At 34.1% G+C, this 21,976-nt stretch overlaps 2 protein-coding genes across 6 annotated transcripts in view; one reads left to right on the plus strand and one right to left on the minus strand.

Annotated features, from left to right (window-relative positions):
• LOC106880743 (uncharacterized) overlaps nucleotides 1–9,746 on the minus strand; it is a 120,486-nt gene extending 110,740 nt beyond the window's left edge. For 4 of the 5 annotated variants that reach the window (XR_016242255.1, XM_052968851.2, XM_052968853.2 and 1 more), the window contains exon 1: nucleotides 9,437–9,648. Coding sequence is in view for 4 of the 5 variants with exons in the window: in XM_052968851.2 (XP_052824811.2) it covers nucleotides 9,437–9,440 (4 nt within the window). In the remaining variant the exon portion in view is untranslated. Of the gene's footprint in view, nucleotides 1–9,436 lie in introns of all 5 variants that reach the window. The other variant, XM_052968854.2, reaches the window with a different exon arrangement.
• Nucleotides 1–21,976, plus strand: part of LOC106868173 (uncharacterized) — a 39,947-nt gene that overhangs the window by 5,228 nt on the left and 12,743 nt on the right. The window contains exon 3 of the mRNA XM_014913317.3: nucleotides 18,562–18,732. Within this exon, the coding sequence (XP_014768803.2) occupies nucleotides 18,562–18,732 (171 nt within the window). The remainder of the gene's footprint in view (nucleotides 1–18,561; nucleotides 18,733–21,976) is intronic.

Consider the following 21,976-nt stretch of genomic DNA (forward strand, 5'->3'; position numbering starts at 1 on the left):
TGGATGTCGGTATGCACATACCTGTACGTATATATGCATATACTCATTTACTTTTGTATATATATATATATATATATATGTGTGTATATGTATATATGTGTATAGTTTATCATCATAACCGTTTAACATCCATTTTCCATGCTGGCATGGCTTGAGCAGTTTGACAAAAGCTGGCAAGCGCTATGCTCCACTGTCTTTGGCATGGTTTCCTTAGCTGCATGCTCTTGCTAGCACCAGTCACTTTATATAGTGTTCTAGGTGCTTTTTACATGGCACCAAGTAACTTGCAAGATTAGATCCCTCAACTTGGTGGTGGGGGGTGGAGTATTGAGGGAGATGGCTTTGTGCCAAAAAGGGAGAGAAATTGGTGTCTTGCTGTAGAGGCTACCTCTGTTGGAAGAGAGAGAGAGAAGAATGAAGATGGATTGAACTGTATCCTCAAGTTGTAGGAAGTGAATATAAGTGGACAGGGTAAGTGAATAGTTAGGTTTCCGAAAGTGGAAAGAATGGAATGTAGTGAGTGGTGAGCATGGATGAAGGGAGGGTGGGTGTTAGGAAAGTGAGTTGTGAGATAGTAGCATAAATGATCTTCCTTTAGGGCCTCATTTTTGCTTAGATGGATGGGTCTTGTCGAGCACAGCAAATCACTAATTATCTTGGACCTTTGTAGTCTCTGTGAGGCTCAACATCTGGATGTCATTCTTCACTGTTGCATCCCATCTCTTCCTAAGTCTACCTTTTCTACAGGTTCCATCTGCATTTAGTGATTAGCACTTTATACAGCTGCCCTCATCCATACACATCATGCCAGTGCACACTATATCTAATGCCCCTTATGTTCAGTTTTTCATTTCACCATATTTACACTTTATTGTACATGCACACTGACATTGCACATTTAGAATATGCTAGGCTCATTTCTTATTTCTTTATTGCCCACAAGGGGCTAAACATAGAGGGGACAAACAAGGACAGACAAAAGGGATTAAGTCGATTGCATCGACTCCAGTGTGTAACTGGTACTTAATTTATCGACCCCCGAAAGGATGAAAGGCAAAGTCGACCTCGGTGGATTTTGAACTCAGAACGTAACGGCAAACGAAATACCGATAAGCATTTCGCCTGGCGTGCTAACGTTTCTGCTAGCTCTGCTAGGCTCATTTCTTTCAAGCCTTTTGCACGTGTTCTGCCTTTACAGCTCAAGTTTCACTACCATGCAGCATTGTTGTTCATGCACAAGCATCATACAATGACCTTTCACTCTGAGAGGTCTTTTGTTGCCAATAGAGAAAAGAGCTCTTTGAATTTTCTCCATCCTATTCTAGAAAGAATACTTTCACAACTTCCCCCATTGCTAATTAGATCACATAACATACTGTATCTTACCTCTAAGAGTCCTACCAGGCATTTGAAGAAATTTATTTCCTATGTACATATGTATGTATGTATGTGTGTGTGTGTGTATATATATACTTTATTTCTGCTGCTTTTAAATAAAGCATATTACTCTACCTCTGGTATTTGAGTACTCTTTTTTTTCCACTGTGTTTCACATTTATGTGCTTACTCCGGTATATATATATATATATATATATATATATATATTTACACACACATATACATACACATATGTAAGGTGTGTGTGTGTGTATGCATGTAACTATGTTATGTATCCATGTAACTTGTATATAGTGTGTGCACAGGCTGTGTGGTTAAGAAGTGTGCTTTCCAAGTTTGTTGTTTCAAGTTCAGAGTTACTTTGCAACACCTGAACATTTGTCTTTTACTGTAGGAGTAGGTCAACAAGTTCCTTGTGAGTGAATTTGGTAACAGAAACTGAAAGAAGCTTGTTGCATATGTGTGTATGTATGTACCCTTGGCTTGACATGATATGATTGTTGTAAACAAACATCACCGTTCTGCAAGCAGTATTGTTTGTTTCCGATCTTTCATGATAAATATCTGGCTATTGGGAACTATTACTTTGCTTGGGAACAGGTGAAAGTGGCAACAGGAAGAGCATCTGGTCCTAGAAAATCTGCCTCAACAAATTTCATCTGACCTATGGAAACATGGCTCTTAAAACAATAACATGCAGAGGGTGTATGTATCTTTTATCTTTTACTTGTTTCAGTCATTGGACTGCAGCCATGCTGGAGCACCACCTTGTAAGGTTTTAATTGATCGGATCAACCCCAGTACTTAATTTTTTTAACCCTTTTGATACCAACCCGGTTGAAACTGACACTGGCTCTAATGCAGATGTCTTGTTTTCAAAATTTCTGAATTGAAATTTTCCACCAAACCTAATCACAATTTTTAACACTAATGTAAAAGCGGTGTTATTGTATGGGGCTGAGACATGGCGAACAGCAGTTAAGTCAAATAAGCAAATACAATCATTCATCAACAGGTGCTTGTGTAGTATACTTAAAATCAGATGGCCCGAACATGTAAGCAATATGGAGCTATTGCAAAGAACGAATCAAGTTTCGATTAGGGAGCAAATATTTAAGAGAAAGTGGAAGTGGATTGGTAGCACAATTAGAAAGGACACACCAAATGCAGCGAAAAGTGCTTTACAGTGGAATCCGGATGGATATAGAAAGAGGGGTAGGCCTGGGGGACATTCATGGAAGAGTATAAGTACGGAAGCGAAAAATTATGCGACATGGAATTCAATTATAAGTGGCCTATACTCCGCGTTGGAGGGTTAAAGGCAAGAAAGAAGAAACACTAGCTTAATGATAACTAAGTTATTTTACTAAATTCTTTGCTATATTTAAAATTAATTGAAAGAAACACAGAGCATGTCAACAGAAATACGGTAAAAAAAGGGTTAAAGTCTGATGTTTATTGTTGCTAAACCATTAGGTTATAGGGAACATAAACAAACCAACATCAGTTATCAAATAGTAGTGGGAGACATACATAGACATATACACACACAATGGACTTCTTTGTGTTTCCATTTATGAACTCCACTCGCAAGGCTTTGGTAGAAGACAATTGCCCAAGGTGCCTGCAGTGGGATGAAGCCCAGAACCATGTATTTGGGAAGTAAACCTCTTAACATATATTTGAATTTATTCTTATGTATGCATTGTCAGAGTGTACCAACAAATGGTTTTTTTACACTATTTGCATATGGTCATGGACAGGTGATTCAGTTTGCTTCTGATTTGGTTCATGTATGTGATGTTAAGCCACAAAAATGGTGAAGCATCAATGTTCATTACACCTGAATGGGATCTGGGGTGAGTTATTATGCCTGTCTATGACTTTCAGGTGTTTTAACACCCGGTGCTTTGATGAGGTCATCTTCATTACCCCAAATTGCAGCCAATATGCGAACAAGCAAAGCACATACATTATGTGCGTTCAAGAATGTCTACAACACTAAGGCTGCTTCTACTTCATATTTGAATATATATATATATATATATATATATATATATATATTTGTATATATACTAGACTACCCGTGACCTGTTGGGTTACCAGGGAAATCTGAGTTTCCCAGCAACGGAGTTTTATTTTATGGTTTTTTTTTTTTCTTTTCCATGTTATTTTGCATGCTTTCAACGAATGTGACATGGAAATCACGCATAAATGGCTCCTTTCCCCAGAAAAGGAAAGATTTGGTTGCTATTTCTTGTGTGCCCTGCTACCATGTAACTGGTATTTTGGGTCCTTTATCACAAATAGCTGTTACGTGGTAGCAGGGCATGCTAGAAGTGATAGCCAAATCTTTGGAGGTGAGATATGCTGAATGCACTTGAAAGAAACCTATGGAGAAAAACTATTTCACACTGAGGTTACAAATGGGTCTTTTACGAATTATTTACCGTATTTTTAAAATCATTTTCACTTAAAAATATTTTGCCCATCATAAATGGACAGGTTTCTTCCCTTTCAGGGTTGTTATTTTTGGAGTATTTTCCCATTATGCACTGTTTTGGGTATTTATACCCCCAAACCCTGAATATCTCAATAACTACTAGTCTGATTTACGCAAAACTTGTTTTCAGGGCCACTTTACTTTCAAAGTATTTTTCCCATTATGCGCCAGTTTGGCTGTGTAACACTGCAAGCAAGCAAGATTGAACTTCACTTTTAATGTATGTGTATATATATATATATATATATATATATATATATATATATATGCACACACATTTATATTTAGTGTCTACATTTACATGTATATATATAGTGTATACATGTGGTGGGGAAGGTTTGACAGGGTCAGATTCAGTGCAGAGGCAGGGCTCAGTGAGTGTATAGTCATAAACAATGATTTTAGAACATCACTTTAACTGTGGCAGATGGGTTTTCTCAAGCGCAATGAATCATCAATCTTTTATCTTCTCAGTAAAACTCAGCATTTTGAGATCAGTCGTCAGTATTTAGTCCTATGTCTTCATAAGTATACATATACATTATATATTGCACACACAGATGCATATATGCATATTTCAATAAAAACAGATATGATTAATGTCTTTATTTTATGTACATGTATGGGTTTCTCAAGCCGATTGTCATTGTTATGCAAGACGATTGGCCTGTTGTGTAATCTGAGTTTCTTCTTCAGTATTACTGAGTAAGTGAGGCAAGTGGTTTATGCAGCAGGCTAATAAGTTGCATAAAAGCGACAATTGGCTTTTGGAAACATGTGCATATTATATAAAGCATTAAAATGCAATTATGTTTTCTGATTTTATAAATGCACGATATGTACACTAGCCTATCCAGAGATATGTTGGTTACTGATAACATGCAGTGCTTTCCAGCACACTTTAAATTTTATATATATATATATATATGTATGTGTGTGTGTGTATGTGTAAACAAGGACATCCAGCTGTAGAAAATCTGCCTCAAGAAATTTTATCTGACCCATGTAAGCATAGAAAAGTGGGCATTTAATTATGATTATGTACACATGCACATCATATTAATATCTACATATATAAGCAAATACCCACACACATGCTCACACATGTACCACTGTCAGTTTCTCACTATACTATGGACATTCTTTCCTCCTTGGACTTTGTACCTGTTGTATAACCTATCCAGACTTATCAGTGTTCTGTTTGGTTTTTAAATTTCTTCTCTCACAGAACTGAAAGAATTTTTTCTTATGTCAGTGTTGTATCTAATTAATTTCCCTTCAACTTTTCTATTTTGCTAGCACTTCTTATCTTTTCCTTCCTCTCTTTCTCACTGTTCTTGTTCAATTTTCACATTTTTCTTCCTTCTATTTATACACTTTACACATCTCCATGTGCCTCACCACTTTTCTTCTTAGAGAACCAACATTTTCGTATCTGTATTTCAATTCTACGTTTTTCCAATTTTCACTCATTCTTTTCTTACTTTTCTTTCCTGTCCTTGAACTCCCACCTTTTCCCCCTCTTTTGTTCCATTATTCATGCTGTTCTTTCATGCAGTAACATCTCACACCCATATCCTTGCATATACTTTGATCACCCCACCCTCGTTTCTTTTGCTCTCCCTTTTACTTCATGTTTGTGCCTTCTCCCACCTACATATACATACATACACTCACCACTAATGCTCTCATCATCACCATCATTTAATATTTGATTTCCATGTTGACCTGAGTTGGATGGTTTGACTGGATCCAATTGGCAGGAGCACTGCATTCTGATCAATGTCTGCTCTGGAACCGTTTCTTCACCTGGATGCTCTTCTTAATGTCGACCACTTTGCAGATGGTATTGAATGTTTTTTTTTTTTTTTTTTTTTTTTTTTGCACCAACACTAGTGAGGTTGCTATGTAGCTTGCAAGACTAAAATCCTCATCAACTCACTAGAGAGGGAAGCAGCTTTATACTAGGTAATGAAAAGTTAGAGTAAGTGCATGACTGGAACTGGTTTCTTGCTGTAAAAGAGATACATGACTGCTCACAGTATACAAAAGTTGGTGGGAGTAATTGGTGTGAAACTGGAAAGTAAGATGAGGATGGTGGTGATGATGTCTTAGGTCTTCGCTGCAGAACAGGGAGAAAATCTGGATAGGGGTAGCAAGAGTGTATGGAGAACACTGGTAAAAAATGATTTTGGGTTGTGAATATACTGAATGATGAACAAAAGTTGAGTTGGATGGAATGTAGTGGGGAGTAGATGACTAGAGAGTGGGAAATGTATAGAGGTGAATGTGGTAAATAGTGGAGGGATGATTAATGATTAGTTTAATTTTGGGGAAGTTGGTGGGGAGTAGATGCTTATTTGCACTAATGTAGGGAGAAGTGCAGCAGGATGGTAATAATACAGTAGACAGGAGAATGATAAGTGAAAGGGAGATAGCGTATGGTTGGGTAGGTTGTAAGAATGATTGAAGAGAAAGATGTGTGTTGGGAAAGTGAGGGATGTATGGTGACATGGGTAAGTTAACAGGAAGTGAAGAGCGAGTGATAATTTGGTAGCATAGATAGTGGAGCGAACAAAGTAAACTGTGAATAAAGAGGGACAATGTGATGAATAAAGGATGGTTATCAAGTGAAGTGGTTCCAGATAGTGAGAAAGATAACTGGTACCACAAACAAGTGACAAAAAATATCTAGTTCTGCTCTCGTTTTATTACAGTAATAAAATCTTGCAGTTAGGCTAGTGATTAGTAATAGAGAATGAAGAGGTGAAGAGGAAGGGTGAGGAAATTAGGTGTGGGGCCGAATTGTGTATGTAAATATTGTGCTTCCAGAGTTTCAGTTTTTATGAGATGGGTGAGTTGTTCTGTTTGTCATCTCCTTGAAGTTCTAAGTCCTGAGATCAGCTTTCACCATTTTGACCTCTGTCTTCCTGGGTTTCCACCTTAAATGATTGGCACCTCTTTATACAGCTGTTCTTATCACATGACCACACCAACACAAACTTCTCTCTTGCACAGAACATTTAATTCTTTTTTTGCCCTATTTTTGTCTCAACATATTTTGTGCTTTATCATTCATGCACACTGATTTTTCACATCTTATAGAGCATACTAGCTCCATTTCCTTTTAGTCTTTGCATGTTCTTTGCACTTAGAGCCCACATCCCACTGCTATGTAGTATTGCTGTGCATACACAAGAGTCATAAAATCTGCCCTTCACTTTGCAAATGAACCATTTTTTTAACAACAGCAGTAATAGCTTTCTGAATTTTTTCTAACCAGTTATTCTATCAACTATACTTTCAGAACAACCTCCTTTACTGCTAATTAGGTCACTTAGATAACAGAAGTTACTACCTCGAGTTAGTAGATAGGGATCCTTCTGAGCAGTTGAGAAAATTTATTTCTTGTGTTCTTAGTACTTATTGCTCCTGCATATCTGCTGCACACAATGTTTACTTTCTCTGTTAACCTGCCTGTGCTATCACTACACCTTTTGTATGTCCACAGTTTGCATTAAGTGCCCTATAGAATTCCTACCAACTCCTTTCTTCTGTCTGTTTTCTACTTACTAAAATTTTGGTCTTTGCTAAGATAATTTTTAGGCCTTTTGATTACAGATTTAGTTATAAGAACAAGGTCATCAGTATTTAGCAGTTCCCATGGGAAACTAGTCTTAAACTCGTCTGTTATGGCCTGAGGGACTATGATAAAAGGAGAAAGCTGAGAACTGAACCCTGACGAACTCCTTGCACATTAAATTCATTGCTATGTCTATTGACTCTTATCTTACTGACAGCACCTCTGTACATAGCATGCGTCTTTCACCAGCCACTTGTCTACCTTTAGCTTCCTAAGTGACCACCAGATCAGAGAATGAGGGACTCTGTTCAAAACTTTCTCTTGGTCATCAAATGCTAAGTACAGAGGCTTACTTTTAGCCAAGACCTGCTGTCTCACTCAGAAGAGGGCATCTGTAATATTTTTTCCTGACACAAAACCAAACTGCATTTCATTTAGACTAATTGTTTCTCTAATCAAATGAGCTTATAACTCTTTGTAACTTTCAAGAATTAGTCAAGCAATTTGATATCACTGTAATTCTATCTAAGGCATCTCCTTTACTCTTGTAGCAGTTGACTATAGTGCTGTTGTGTTAGTCATTTGGTATGACATCTTCCTTTACAACCTGACTGACTAAGCAGGTAACTAGGCTATATCCTGCACTACTATTTATTTTAAGTATCAGTAATTCCTGAAGGCCCAGAGGCTTTTCCTGCTTCCATTTACTTAATTGCTTTTATCAACTATAATGGCTGGTCCCATGTTAGGATAACTTTCATTCTTCTGTGCACCCTTTACATTTAATAGACTTTCATAGTAGCACTTGCATGCCTCTGACTTTCCATAGTCATGAAGCCTCTCTCTCACATACATGCATACATTACATACGATGGTTATAAACAAATGTCACCATCAGACAGACATGCAGTGTTCCTCATCTCTAACCTTCCAGAAAACCTATCTGGTCATAACCAAGTATTACTTTGCTTGGAAACCGCTAAGGTTGGCTACAGGAAGGGCATCTGGCTATATAAAGTCTGCCTCAACAAATTCCATCTGACCTATGCAAAACTTAATCTTTATTTTTTTTTTTTTAACAAGATTTCTCTTTACCTAATACCAGATATATGCTACCTTCCCAGCCTGATTTAATGTAGATGGTTGCTATTCCTGTGATGGCAACACTATCTCTGATTGAATGATATTATGTATGAATGTTCTGTCTCTCTGAAGAAATGATAATGCAATTTTACTATATAATTTACATTAAATAACTAATAATCATTTTTTGTTAATGAAATGTATGTAAGATGGTGTAACTAAATATTTTATAAATCTACTTTGTCATATATATATTATATGCTTACATATCTACTTTTTCATTCAGTTTGTTTCAGTTTTAAATATGTATAAAAATACTGAAATTCACTTCACATTATACACAATGGAAATTTTTTTTCTTGAATTCTGTTGCACCATATTAAGTTTGAAAATTATATATAAATGAGTGATTATTTACATTTGACGGATATTTCTCCTCATCTTGTTTGTTGTTAACACAATGTTTCGGCTGATATACCCTCCAGCCTTCGAAGGCTGGAGGGTATATCAGCCGAAACGTTGTGTTAACAACAAACAAGATGAGGAGAAATATCCGTCAAATGTAACTAATTCCTCATCTCTTAAATATAGAACTGTATAAATGAGTGATGTTATACAAGAGTAAGTATGTTAGTAGATTGTTGCCTGCTGTAGTTACTAACTACATACATTGAGTTTGTTGCCTGTTGTGCTGTTCCCACAGTTGAGAAGGAATCTAATTGTTAAAGACCTTTTTCTCAATGAAAGTGAGTTATCTGTATGTAAACAAAGCTACTGAAACAGAACCTACACGAAGCCTCCTCCGATACAGTTTTGAAAATAATATGCAATGAAATGGTAACTTTTTAAAAATATTTTTTAAGACTTACCCATATGCTCTTTTGTAGAAATTTTCTTCAGAATGAATCTTTTTTTACTTAATGGGGTGTGATTTGGCAAAAGCAATAATTATCAAAGTACAATCTTTTGTTATTTAGTTATATCACTTCATATTTTTTTATATTTTAGTTCAAAACTTCCTTTTGTAGTTTTAAAGCTGATGACCTTGTGTCGATATTATCATTTTCTCATAGAACTAATTGAACTGGTTTTTTCTTATCTTAGTTATTTTTATCATATGCATAAATAAATTTTATACAGTACAGTGTGTTTATGCCTGATTATATCAGATTAAACTGTGCATATTAGTAAATGTTAAGAGTAAAGAGACAGTGTTTCTTTGTTTTATTCATGCCTTAAAGCTTTAAAATACTGAAATGGTTGACCTTGCTTATATCATTCATGTTTGGTATTTATGTTTGTTCAGTCTGTCTTTAAACAATAATGATATACTAACAGCTTGGAAATTTGAACTTTATTACATAGCTGCTGTCATGCTTTGCATTTTAAATGAGATTGATAATTGAAACATAATAGTTTCTTAATGTCCATTTTAGTTTCTTATTTTCATTATTGTATATTCACAAAATAGTTGATAGAGAATGTCTGCATTTTATTTTTCATTTCAGTTTTGCAATATGTTTCAAAACATTTTCCAACTTTCTGAATTAAAAAAAAAACTAAGAATAATACAGTTTAGCATTTATCACATAACTTGTTAGTTTGATATTCTGTCGCATACCAGCATCAGAAATGTTTATGGAAGTGATATTAAAGATTGGGACTTGCTAACACACAAATAGACAAAAGTGTTTATTTGTATTATGATGTAAGTTTCATCAGTTCCAAAGTGTTGTCTCTTTACCTTGATGACTTAGTTTTATAATTGGAGTTGTGAAGTCAATATTTCCAAGATTGATAAAATTGGTATTTTACTATGTTATTTATAATAAAAGCAGATACTACAAGCTCTAGCAAATCCACCGTTCTATGATTGAGGCATAAAATGGAGTGAAGTCATAACAGCAATATGTATTGAGAAATGTGTAAATAGACTTGATAGATTACTGGGTGATGTCTTAGAGAAATCACATTATTGTTGGTGGTATAGCATTCTATTGCAGCTATATGATGTGTTTGCGACTGACATGTGATAATTCACTCTCGAACTGAAATAAGCTCCCAACCTCTGTATCATTATGTGGACCACTCCCAACAAAAGCCAGAGCTTTCCTTTACTACCCAAAAAGTATTAAGAAAAAAATGTTATTTAGTTTTACTTTTATTTTAGTTGTTTACACTATTTTATGCTTGTTTATACTCTTATTCATTCAAAGTTCATAAATGTCCTTATTTAAATTATTACTCATATTCCCTTCAATAATATCAATATGATTACAAAACTTTTTTGTAGACAACATTTTCTGTTTGGTTGACACTACTTTTTAAATTACTGGAGTCCACTGCTCTACTCATAGCAACGTATAATTGACCTTGTGTAAACATTGGTGTAGGTGAAAATACACCTACACAATCTAAAGTCTGGCCCTGTGCCTTATTTGCTGTGAGTGTGCGAGTGCCATCTTTATGGTTGCAAGAAATCAAACCAAGACTTAGCTATCACTGTTCTATGTGAATAATATCTGGATGTTCTGGTACCATGGGTTATTTTGATTGACAAAACTGAGATGTAAACAACAGCTGCTTCAATTAGCCATTTCGAATCCTGCTCGAGACTGACACACTTCAATAACCACTAAATAATCACACACACCTTTTCCATTTTATTTTTGCTATTAACCGTCCTCGCAACTCTCTTCGTATCTATGATGGGGCCACAAGTTACTTGTGGTCAGTGAATTTTTAAAATCCAGAGTTACTCTTGGTCGGTGCATTTTTAGTAAAAATGTGAAGGTGGTTTATCAATTCAAAAATCGATATCCATGAAATAATCATACTTTCTGATTTCTTAATACTAAAAACCTTCCTGATGATCATCTTTGTAATCCCCCAAAATATCATAACCATTGATCCAGCTGTCTGGCTGCGAAGTGGGAACAGACAGACGGATATAATGCCCATTATAGTAAGATAGCAAATCTACCCATCTATGATAAAGAAATAAAGGGATGGTATCACAAATCTAAACCCTCTAAATTCATGAACTATATGGGAGTGGGAAATCCAGAGTTAATCCTCATTGCTGGAATTTTAGCAAAAAGAAAAATCATATGTGATCTATTAATACAAAACTCATTATCCACTAAATAATCATACTTTTTCATATTTTTTGCACTAAAAACCTTCCTGATTACCTCCTTTGTAATCCTGAAAAACATCATGACCATTGGTTCAGCTGTTTGACCGTGAAAAGAGAACAGATAGACAGACATAACGCCCATTATAGTAAGATATAATATTGACTGCCTTTTACTACATAAGTTCTAAGTGTTAAGATATTACTTTCATTAGTTACAGCATGTGCATATAAGTTTAGTGTTATTTTGACTTAATATTTACATTGCAATTATTTGGTTTACAAAAATTTCAGACTAGTCTTGTATATGTGGTGGATAGTAGCTAACATTTACTATTTGTGCATTTTAACATTGTATGCATAAGGGTATCCATTTGATAGATTACACAGATTCAGTGGTGCCCTGAGCATTTAATAAATCTTGAAAAATCTTTTTAAAATTATTTTTTAAAATTTTAAACTCTTGCCGAACTTGTTATACATGTTGAAACCTTCAGTACAAGTATGACAGATGTAACTAAATTCAGCATTAGCCTATGATCAATAGCTATAAGTAGCCTTTTTTGTTTTGTTTTTGTCTCTTGCTGGACAATATCCGGTGTGTCTGTTCATATCTTTTAGACAACATTATCTTGTATGTTCTTAGGAGTGGGGTATTTGGTTTTTTTAGCAGTTCAGGAAACTACTTTAGGCATTCTTAGGGAAATTTATAGCTGTGTATTATATTCTCTTTCATTTGAGCTTTACGATTTAGACTGGAGTAAAACTTCAGTGTTATTTTGTTATGAGACAAGAGTAAAATATGAATTGAAAAGTGCTAGAAATTTATTGAATATAAAACGTGTGTAGAAATATTGCTGATGTGATGGATGGCTATTTTATCATGAAGATAATATCAAATTGTGTTTTGGGAGGGTTTTTTACTCAAACACATGCAAGAGAGAGGGCATGTCATTGATGAGGTCACAAATAGTGATGAAAGGGCTTTGACAAACAAACAATTAGTTTGTTGGTTAGATAATCACAATCATACTTTCTGATTATTTTAATGTTAAAAACCTTCCTGATGATCGTCTTTGTAATCTCGAAAAATATCGTAACCATTGGTCCAGCCATCTGGCTGTGAAGAGGGAACAGACAAAGTGATGAACAGACCGACGGACATAACTGATTGACTGGCAGAAAAGAAGTGATATTGACCCAGTGCATGTGTTTATTGTTATTATTGATATAATGACCTCCCCCACCCTCCCAGAACAAGAATTGGTTCAACACAAGAACCTTGCAAACCAAATACAAAAATGAAGATAACGTCTAAGTTTGTTGGGATTTTAGCTTTAGTATTTAAGGCAGAGGATTGACAGAATCATTAAAATGTCAGTCAAAATATCTTAGGGTGTTTAGTTACAGTTCTTCATCTTCTGGGAATTTCTTCCCTTAAATTTTTGCCCTTCTGATTAACAAGCTAATGTCATTGATATTGGAAGAAAATGTATTTAGTTAGTGATAGTACTTAGAGCACTGTTTAAGTAAAAATACATATTTTTAAGGGTAAAAATTATCTCAAACCAAATTGAAGTGATCTTGAAACAATTTTTTTACTCATTAGATAATACCATCAAATCAGATTTTTGATGCCTGCAGTTTATTTTTGAATGATAATAATTCTTGAATAGGTATCAAAGTATATAGGAATCTTGTTGTATTTGGGGATGGTCATGTTGCCAGTTTAGCCAATAAATAAGAATCATTTGTTTGAGAAATAAAGAACAGTTATTCTGGCTGTAAATACATTTGCTTCAGTGAAATCCTTCTACAAAGATGACTTGCTATAGTTTGTTGAATCAGTTAATCCATAAATTGAATGTAAAAACTCTTTAATGTTAATCATGAATATTCATTGAACCACTCTACAATTGACTCCATATTTATGTTCTACATTTTATGACTTTGTTATGGACACTTTTACTATGAAAATGTAATGCACAGTTTCTGTATACCCAAATTATATGCTGTTGTCTTATGTGCTGCAGCAATGGTTCTCCAATCTTCTTACTCAGTGGCAGACAGTACATACATATGTTTCAAGTGCAGACTTCATATAAGCCCCTCTCCTTGCTTCCCTGTTTGATGCTGTGTGTAATATCAGTACTTGTAACTTAAGACACACTTGTTACTTAAGGGCTAACTTTCATCAATCATAATATAGTATCTTTTATCTCGTGCATGTGTGCAATGTGATGCTGATCAGAGCTGTACAGTTGGTATACAATTTCCAAATAACTCCTTAGTTTATGGTATCTTCAAATTCGATTCTTCTATTTGTAATTGACTAACTATATAACATGCACAACCAATATGCATCATCAGGCTACTGTTAAGCACCCTAATCTCTTAAAGATTGGTTTTTCAAAGTGACTGGTATGATGTTAGGACTTCTTTATATTTATTAAGTACTACACAAACAATTAAGCATAAGAGCATTAATTATTGTTTATATGAATTTCTATTTTAACTGTTAAATTTCTCTATAGCTTGTGTGTTATTTTTTAAGAATGCCTTACCATTTTTAACATTGTGATGCATTGGTTTTCTTTACTATTGCTATATATCACCGATATTCTGATCAAGGATATCTCTCTTTCAACGTTAGAGGCATTGGCATAGCTATGTGGTTAAGAGGTTTGCTTTCTAACCATATGATTTTGGAGTCAGTCCCATTGTATTATATATGTATATCCCCAGGTTGATCAAATCTTTGTGAATGAAATTAATACACAGAATCTGAAAGGAACTTGTGTTTGAGTGTGTTTCCTTACCTTGATAGTTGTAAATGAGTTTCCCTTCTATACCAGTAGTATCTTTCATTTCCAATCTTCTGTGAAAACATGTCTGACTGTAGGGTAACATTTGGAAACAGGTCAGGGTAGGCAACAGGTAGAGCATCCAGTTGCAGAAAATTTACTTCAACGAATTCCATCTGACCCATGCAATCACGGAAAAGTGGTTGTTAAAATGATGATTTTTAAATGTTATTAACTTCTATGCACAAGTAATTCTATTAATTAATTTTGTGGCTTTTAGCATTTGATTTTTATTGTTATATTACTGATGATAGGTAAAAACAAAATTTTCTGGAATTTGAACTCGGAATTGTGTGCTACTTAATTAGATGTTGTAGAATATCTTATTTGGCTCTTTGCCACCTCTACCAGTTCTATTGAACTCAGAGTATAATTAATAAAGATTTCTGATTTAGACACAATACTATATTTTGTCAAAAGGGTACTACAGTTGATTAAATCAAATCCAGTACTTATTTTATTAACCCCTTAAGGATCAAAGACATTGAAGGTAGGATTTGATCTTTGAACATAAAAGAAATGATTCACTGCATGCTGAAAGAATTATAAAGTCATAACAATAAACTACAAAATAGCTAACATGATTGTACAATTTAATTAGAAATGTAATAACAACCAGTTCTCTACATCAAATTGAAATAGAAACCTATATCCTCTCTACCAAAGTAAATGACTGAATATCTACATACTGTGAATCTGCTTTGTCAGGGCTGATCTGAGCTTACAACTGCATAAATGAAAGGTTTCTTAGTAGAAAAAAAGAGTCAGTTTTGCAATGGCTTGGCATCACAATTATTGGTGAGATACATGATAATCTTTTCAACTGAATGTGTACTAATGAAAACTTTTCTAAATTTTCTGGTGCAGTAGGCAGCTGACCTCTCTTATGATATCTATGTATGCCTAGGTTGAAAGTTAAAGTAAAATGTTTTGTTGCCCAAGCCATTTGTGACTCACTAGACTTCTAGACGGAATTAAACAACCTAATGTCTGTGCCTTTCTCAAGACGATTAGTTACCTGTTAGTATATAAGTGAAAGGGATAGGACTGGAAATTGAAAGAGGATTGTGAATTCTGTTCTATATTGATCTCCTCTCCAGCGAGGATAATAATTTCATATAGATACAAACCCACAGGACAGAAATGCTACTATTTGTACATTAGTAGTATATATATAAAAATTCAATTCAACCTGAAATTAGCAATAACATTATTCTTATTCTGTGATACTTTTCATTGTTATTCAACTATAACATTGTATTTTCTAAATATATATATTTTATCTCTATAACAACCTTTTGCTTCTCTGAACCGGTCAACTGTATATGGCCATTTTGCATAATCACTTTTCTTAATGTTTTGTACTAGAATTCCTTCTGGAATTCCTTCATGTTCACACAATCCCTGCAGATATTAATCCACAGATATTCAAATTGAACATCAATTTCACCAGTTCCAGAAAACCCCAAAAGGTGATAGATATAGCCCCCTCACACACACTAAACCATAGCATTTTTTTAAAAATCCAGTCTATAGCATCTATGGGTTGTTCCTAAGTGTTTGATTTTTCTCCCATGTTATATGTTCCCATTTGATATGAGCTGACCTGGACAACTAAGGACTTGTTTAAGAGTATACTGCATTAAGAAAAGAAAGCTCTGAACTGGAAACTCATTTAATTTCCAGTTGCATGGCAGACATCAGTTCCGCTACTAAGTCTATAACAGTATTGTTTGTTCCCTGTCTTCTGTGAAAAGCATGCCTGGCCATGGGAAAAAATATATGCTTGCTTGGAAACTAGTGAAGATTGGCAACAGGAAGGGCATCTGGCCTTAGAAAATCTGCTACAACAAATTTCATCTGACCCATGGAAAAGTTGATGTTAAATGATGAGACTTTGCAATCCTCTTGTTTTTTGTACCTGATTATGGATGACCCTTGTATTTTATATTTCAAATTTTGGGTAATTGAAATAGCTTCAGAAAACAAGCAAATAGTGCTTTTGTTAGAATTGCATGCTAAAAAATTCAATTAGATGCGAATTGCATATTCTTGTGTAATTTCAAATATATCATCTCTTGGTATTCAGTATAAAATGACCTAATTAGTGGACCAACATACATTTTTACATAATGAAGAAAATTCGTTAAGAAATGACATTGTCATAGGTTCTAAGATGACTGTGTACCTCATGACAAATTTCAGGATCCTTGCCTGTACACTTCACTGTAGTACTTACATTAGCATTCCATTGAATTAAGGTGTATCTTGTCTGCATACATATGCAATAAACTATTGGTATATTAAATGGTCTCTGTCCCTTGCATTATATAGTGAAAGTTGTGTGACCTACATTCTTTCCAAAGAATGTCACTGTCACAAATATTCTGAGACCACTGTCAAATGGGATTTTGTGCTTGTGGTGCCATATACCAGAATTTGAATTCACTGAATAATGTTAAATATTGTTGAAACCTTGAGCATTTTCCTAACAATTATATTCCTGTCAAGAACAAGCGCCTTTCAAACTCTGAAAATCTTTGTAAACAAAACAATTTCTTCTACACTTGTCTCTCAAATTTTGATAATATTCATAAACAAAACGTGCTTATTTACAATTATAGAAAGTCAAACAAGCAATAGAAAGAATTGTTTCCCCGGTACAGCACTTTTTATATGGAATAAGACTTTGGTAAATGCAATGATGCTATGTGTGGCTTCTAATTGTTCAGTAAAAGCTTTTTTATACAGTGTGCAGCACCTAATCATTTGAAAATGAACTTTTAGTTGTTTTCTCATTAGTTAAAAGCTATATTTTAGGAAGGTCTAAAGAGTAGGAGATAATACTCTCGTAAAATATCTGATTCTGCCTGCCTACCATTTTCTATAATAAGACCACATTTGAGGAAAGAATATCGATTCAACTGCAATGTATTGTCTTATTGGTTTTGAAAGGATGAAAGAGGTAACTTAATGGATTTTAATCCAGAATGAAAACCTAACTAAATATCATTTTCAAATTTTGACACATGGCCAGCAAGTTCAGGGGAAGGGGTAAATCAATTACATTGACACCAGTGCTCAATGATGCTTATTTTATTGACCCTTGAAGGATGAAAGGCACAGTCAACCTAAACTAAATATCCTAACTAAATACCACAATGTGTTTAGTTTAGTTTTTGTTATTCCAATGTCATAATAATAATGGTGGTTATATATAAAAAAAAAACAAACTACAAGAATATAGAGAAACATAAGTTTATACAATATTTTAAAGCTTGTCAAACAATCTCTAATTTGGGAACTGAAAAACCTGTTTACATTAAACAAAACTGAAATAGTTAGGGATCTTATGGATGTTCATAAAGAGCACACAATAAAATCTGGATATCAATATTTTTTTTTTTTTGGCTTGCTTTTTAGCCAAAAAATATATAAATTTTATTGTAAGTTGTCTTGTCAAACTTTATTTCAAACCAGGGTTATCTGCTGGTGCTCAATTTTAAATCAAATATTTTTGAAAATAATTATAGTGATGTAGAAAATAAGATCTTAAGGTAAAGAGAATTTCGGTAAGATTCTGTGATGAAATGAATACCCAAAAACTTTTCTTGAAATATGACCACAAAAAAAAAAAAAAAAAAAAAAAAAAAAAAAAGGAATAATGGTATCTTTCAGACACCTGTCACTTCAAGATGCTTTCACCTTAATGTATATGTTGCCTGTTGAGAGCAAAGGAAAGCATCATTTTTGTTAAAGGCATCTCATTAGCTGCTTGAATACAAAAGTTAGTTTTTATAAACTCCTTTTGTTGAGAACATAACTTAGGATTTAGCTTCTTTACTGTTAGATTATCTAGTATAAATGCCATCCTCTCCATTTCATTATAGTGTTTCTCAGCATATTTAAATTTTTCTGTTTTGATATTGTTTCCTATAAGAATTTATGTTGAGATGTTAAAATTTATTTGTTGAATTTATTTTATGTAATTCAGATTTCCATGGCCACGACTAAAGCCGTTGTTTGTTAAAAAGTTGGATTCAGTAATGCAGCAGTTTAATGAAGAGTATCCAGCTGACCATTTGCTTATGTCTCCAAATGTAAAAAATGTTAAATTTGAAGAAATGAGAAATCGGATCATTAATGCTGTCAACAGATTTCATGGGTAAGCTTGTAAAAGTGTATTTTTGATGGGTGCTTCGCAAAGTTGCACCATTCTTTTGTCAGTAGTGTTGTATTTTTATCTTTTTTGTGTTTTTGTTGCTCTTTGTCTCATTTTTCTTTGTATTTAGGAATGAAAATATAAATTAATTTTCAAGTAGTGTTCAGTGAGTGTCTTCTTTGTTATTGATATGTTACTTTTGTCAAAATTTCTATACTCAACTTCAATCTAAATAATGGATGCATTTGATACACTTTGGATATGTCCCTGGAACGAAGTTCAGAAAAATATTTGCTATCTAGATGGAATAGTGCTGATGAGTCGTGCTAATATAGTAGCAAAGCTTTATGTGATAGAAGTTTGGAAGACTGCTGTTAAACATATCTATTGGTAAAATTAACTCTTTGGCTTTATTATAGTGAAATAAGTGCAGTTGTTTAAGAGGAGTGGATATTGTCCATTAATATTGAACTCTATTCTTGGCCTCCTCTTATTTATCATAGTCCTCCTGGCTATAACAGAGGAATTTAAGATTGGCTGCTCTTGGAAGCTCCTCTATTCTAATGACTTTGTTCTTATAGCTGTATCACCAGAACTAGAAAAGAAATTCCAGTTGTGGAAGCATGGCCTGGCATCAAAGGGCCTTAGAGTTAATTTAGCAAAGACTGAAGTCCAAGTAAGTAGGAAACCAGACAAATTACTACTCTCTTCAAGGAGATGGCTCTGCTTGATTAGAAAAGATGTACATGGAAATTCCATAAGGTGTATCCAGTGCAAACAATGGACACATAAGAGAATCAGTGGTGTTATAGGAATGTTAACAAAGGAATTTGTTTTTGTGTCTGGCAAATGTGCTGGTACAATAAACACTAAGAATATACAGAAAATAGACTTCTTCAAATGTTTGGGGGATCCTTACAAGAAGTAGATAACTTCCTGTATCTAGGGAGCTTATTTAGCAGTGGAGGAGGATGCTTTGAGCATATATATGTATAAATATATATATAAATATATATATATAGATATATGTATATATAAATATATATATATGTATATATAAATATATCTCTATATATAAAAATGAGAATCTGTGTGTGTGTGTGTATGTGTGTGTGAATCCCTAAAACTTGAGAACTACACAACCAATTTCATTCAAATTTTACACATGCCTTACTTAGGGTTCCAGTTGTGTTTTAGTCAAAAAATTTTTTTAACTTCTTGCATAGTTCGAGCCCACAGCAACATAATATCTCCTCCAGTATTTAAGTATTACATGTCAAAAATGAAACGAAAACACTCGTCAAATACTTTCACTTTAAAAATGAAACTATTCCACTAACTGAAACAATCACATTTCGATACTGTAATGACAGATACTTTCACTTCAATGGTGTGTGTGTGTGTGTGTGTGTGTGTGTGTGTATATATATATATATATATATATATATATATATACAGAGAGAGAGAGAGAGAGATGTATATGTATACATATAGATGTATATGTACACGTATATGTATAGATATATATATAGATATAGATCTATATGCATACATGTATATGTATACATATGTGTAGATGTATATATATAGATGTACATGTAATGTGTACACATATATACATATATATACATGCATACAGATATCTATACATATATACACCCATCACATACACATGCACACAAACACACACATTAGTCATTTGTTTTCTTATCCAAAACTACGTCAAAAGTACTGAATGGATCTTTATGAAATTTGGAAATTATATTCTATGCATAACGGCCATAACCTCCATGAAAATTCATATATTTTTGATGTTGATGAAATTTTAACCATACATATTACACAAATAAAGTAATGTTTCTAAAATTTCTTCTTCTTAGAAGTTACAAAGACCCCTTCATGGGGACTTCACACCCACAATTTAGTCATTTTTCCTAAGCAAAGATGAATATAGTTGTACCATTGGAAGCTATAGGGTCACCCGACCATAACAGATGAGCATTATTTGTAATTCAACAGTACAACAGTGTAAGACTATCCTTTCAGGTATACTTACATTGTGATTTCTGCAATGTGCTGCATAAATTGTCAAGTAAATGAGACGCATCTTTGCCTCCACTGATTCACTTGCAAAGTGTTGAGTAAAATTATTTCGTTGCAGACCTCCTTTGAGTCCTTTTATTATCACTGTGACACACATAGTCCCCAGTTGATAACATTGATTTCAAGGCCTTCCCAGATGAGTGACTGGTTGTTCTAAGACATTTATCGATTATAAATTTTTTCTGCACAGTTACCTATCGGTATAGTGGTCATTTGCAAACTCCAGAGGCGACACTTTCATTTCCCTTTACTCCAAGCGTCACATGTTATTTCAATTGGGTCATGCCCTTCCAATTGCTATAGATCTGTAATGCAGCTTACAGCTGTGCCTGTCACCTGTATGGTGAGGAATCCTACATTGGAGAGTAGTAACAACTAGGCTAGGGTAGCTGACTGATTATCATGATCATTCGTCTATTGCTTTCCTGTAGCTTTGCTCTCTTTTATAAACCCAGTGAACATACATATATTTCCTATTTCAAAGAAATTCAAACAATACATATTATACACAAGTTAAAAAGATTCCCAACAATTCAACTTCTCTGGTTGACATTAATACACCCACCCCCCAATAGGGGCCTTAACTCCCACATTTTAGAGCTCCATTTTTCAGGTGCAAAATCCTTTTAGGGTCCATGTAGTGTCTTAGGCCAAAAAAAATTTTAATTTCTTGCATAGTTCGAGGCCACAGTAATATCATATCTCCTCCACTATTTCAGTATTACGTGTCAAAAGTGAAACAATAACATCACTCTACTGTAATGTCAGATACTTTCACTTTAACACTGAAACTATTCCACTATTTCAGTATTACATGTCAAAAGTGAAGTAATAACATGTCGCTACTGTAATTTCAAATACTTTCACTTTAATACTTTCAATTTCATACTGAAACGATTAAAGTGAGACTATACTCTCACATATATACAAGCATACTATAAGACCCAAGTTAAAAACATTCCCAACAATTCAACTTCTCTGGTTGACATTAACACACCCACCCCCAATAGGGGCTTTCATTCTTACATTTTAGAGCCCCATGAGCTCCATTTTTCAGGAGCAAAATCCTTTTTACAGGTTCCAGAAGACTGAAATTTTGGAATATGCACATAAAGATCAATAGCATTGGATACATGTCTCATGA

The sequence above is a fragment of the Octopus bimaculoides genome, chromosome 6, assembly GCF_046866305.1.
Source record: "Octopus bimaculoides isolate indiv1 chromosome 6, ASM4686630v1, whole genome shotgun sequence".
Lineage (NCBI taxonomy): Eukaryota > Metazoa > Mollusca > Cephalopoda > Octopoda > Octopodidae > Octopus > Octopus bimaculoides.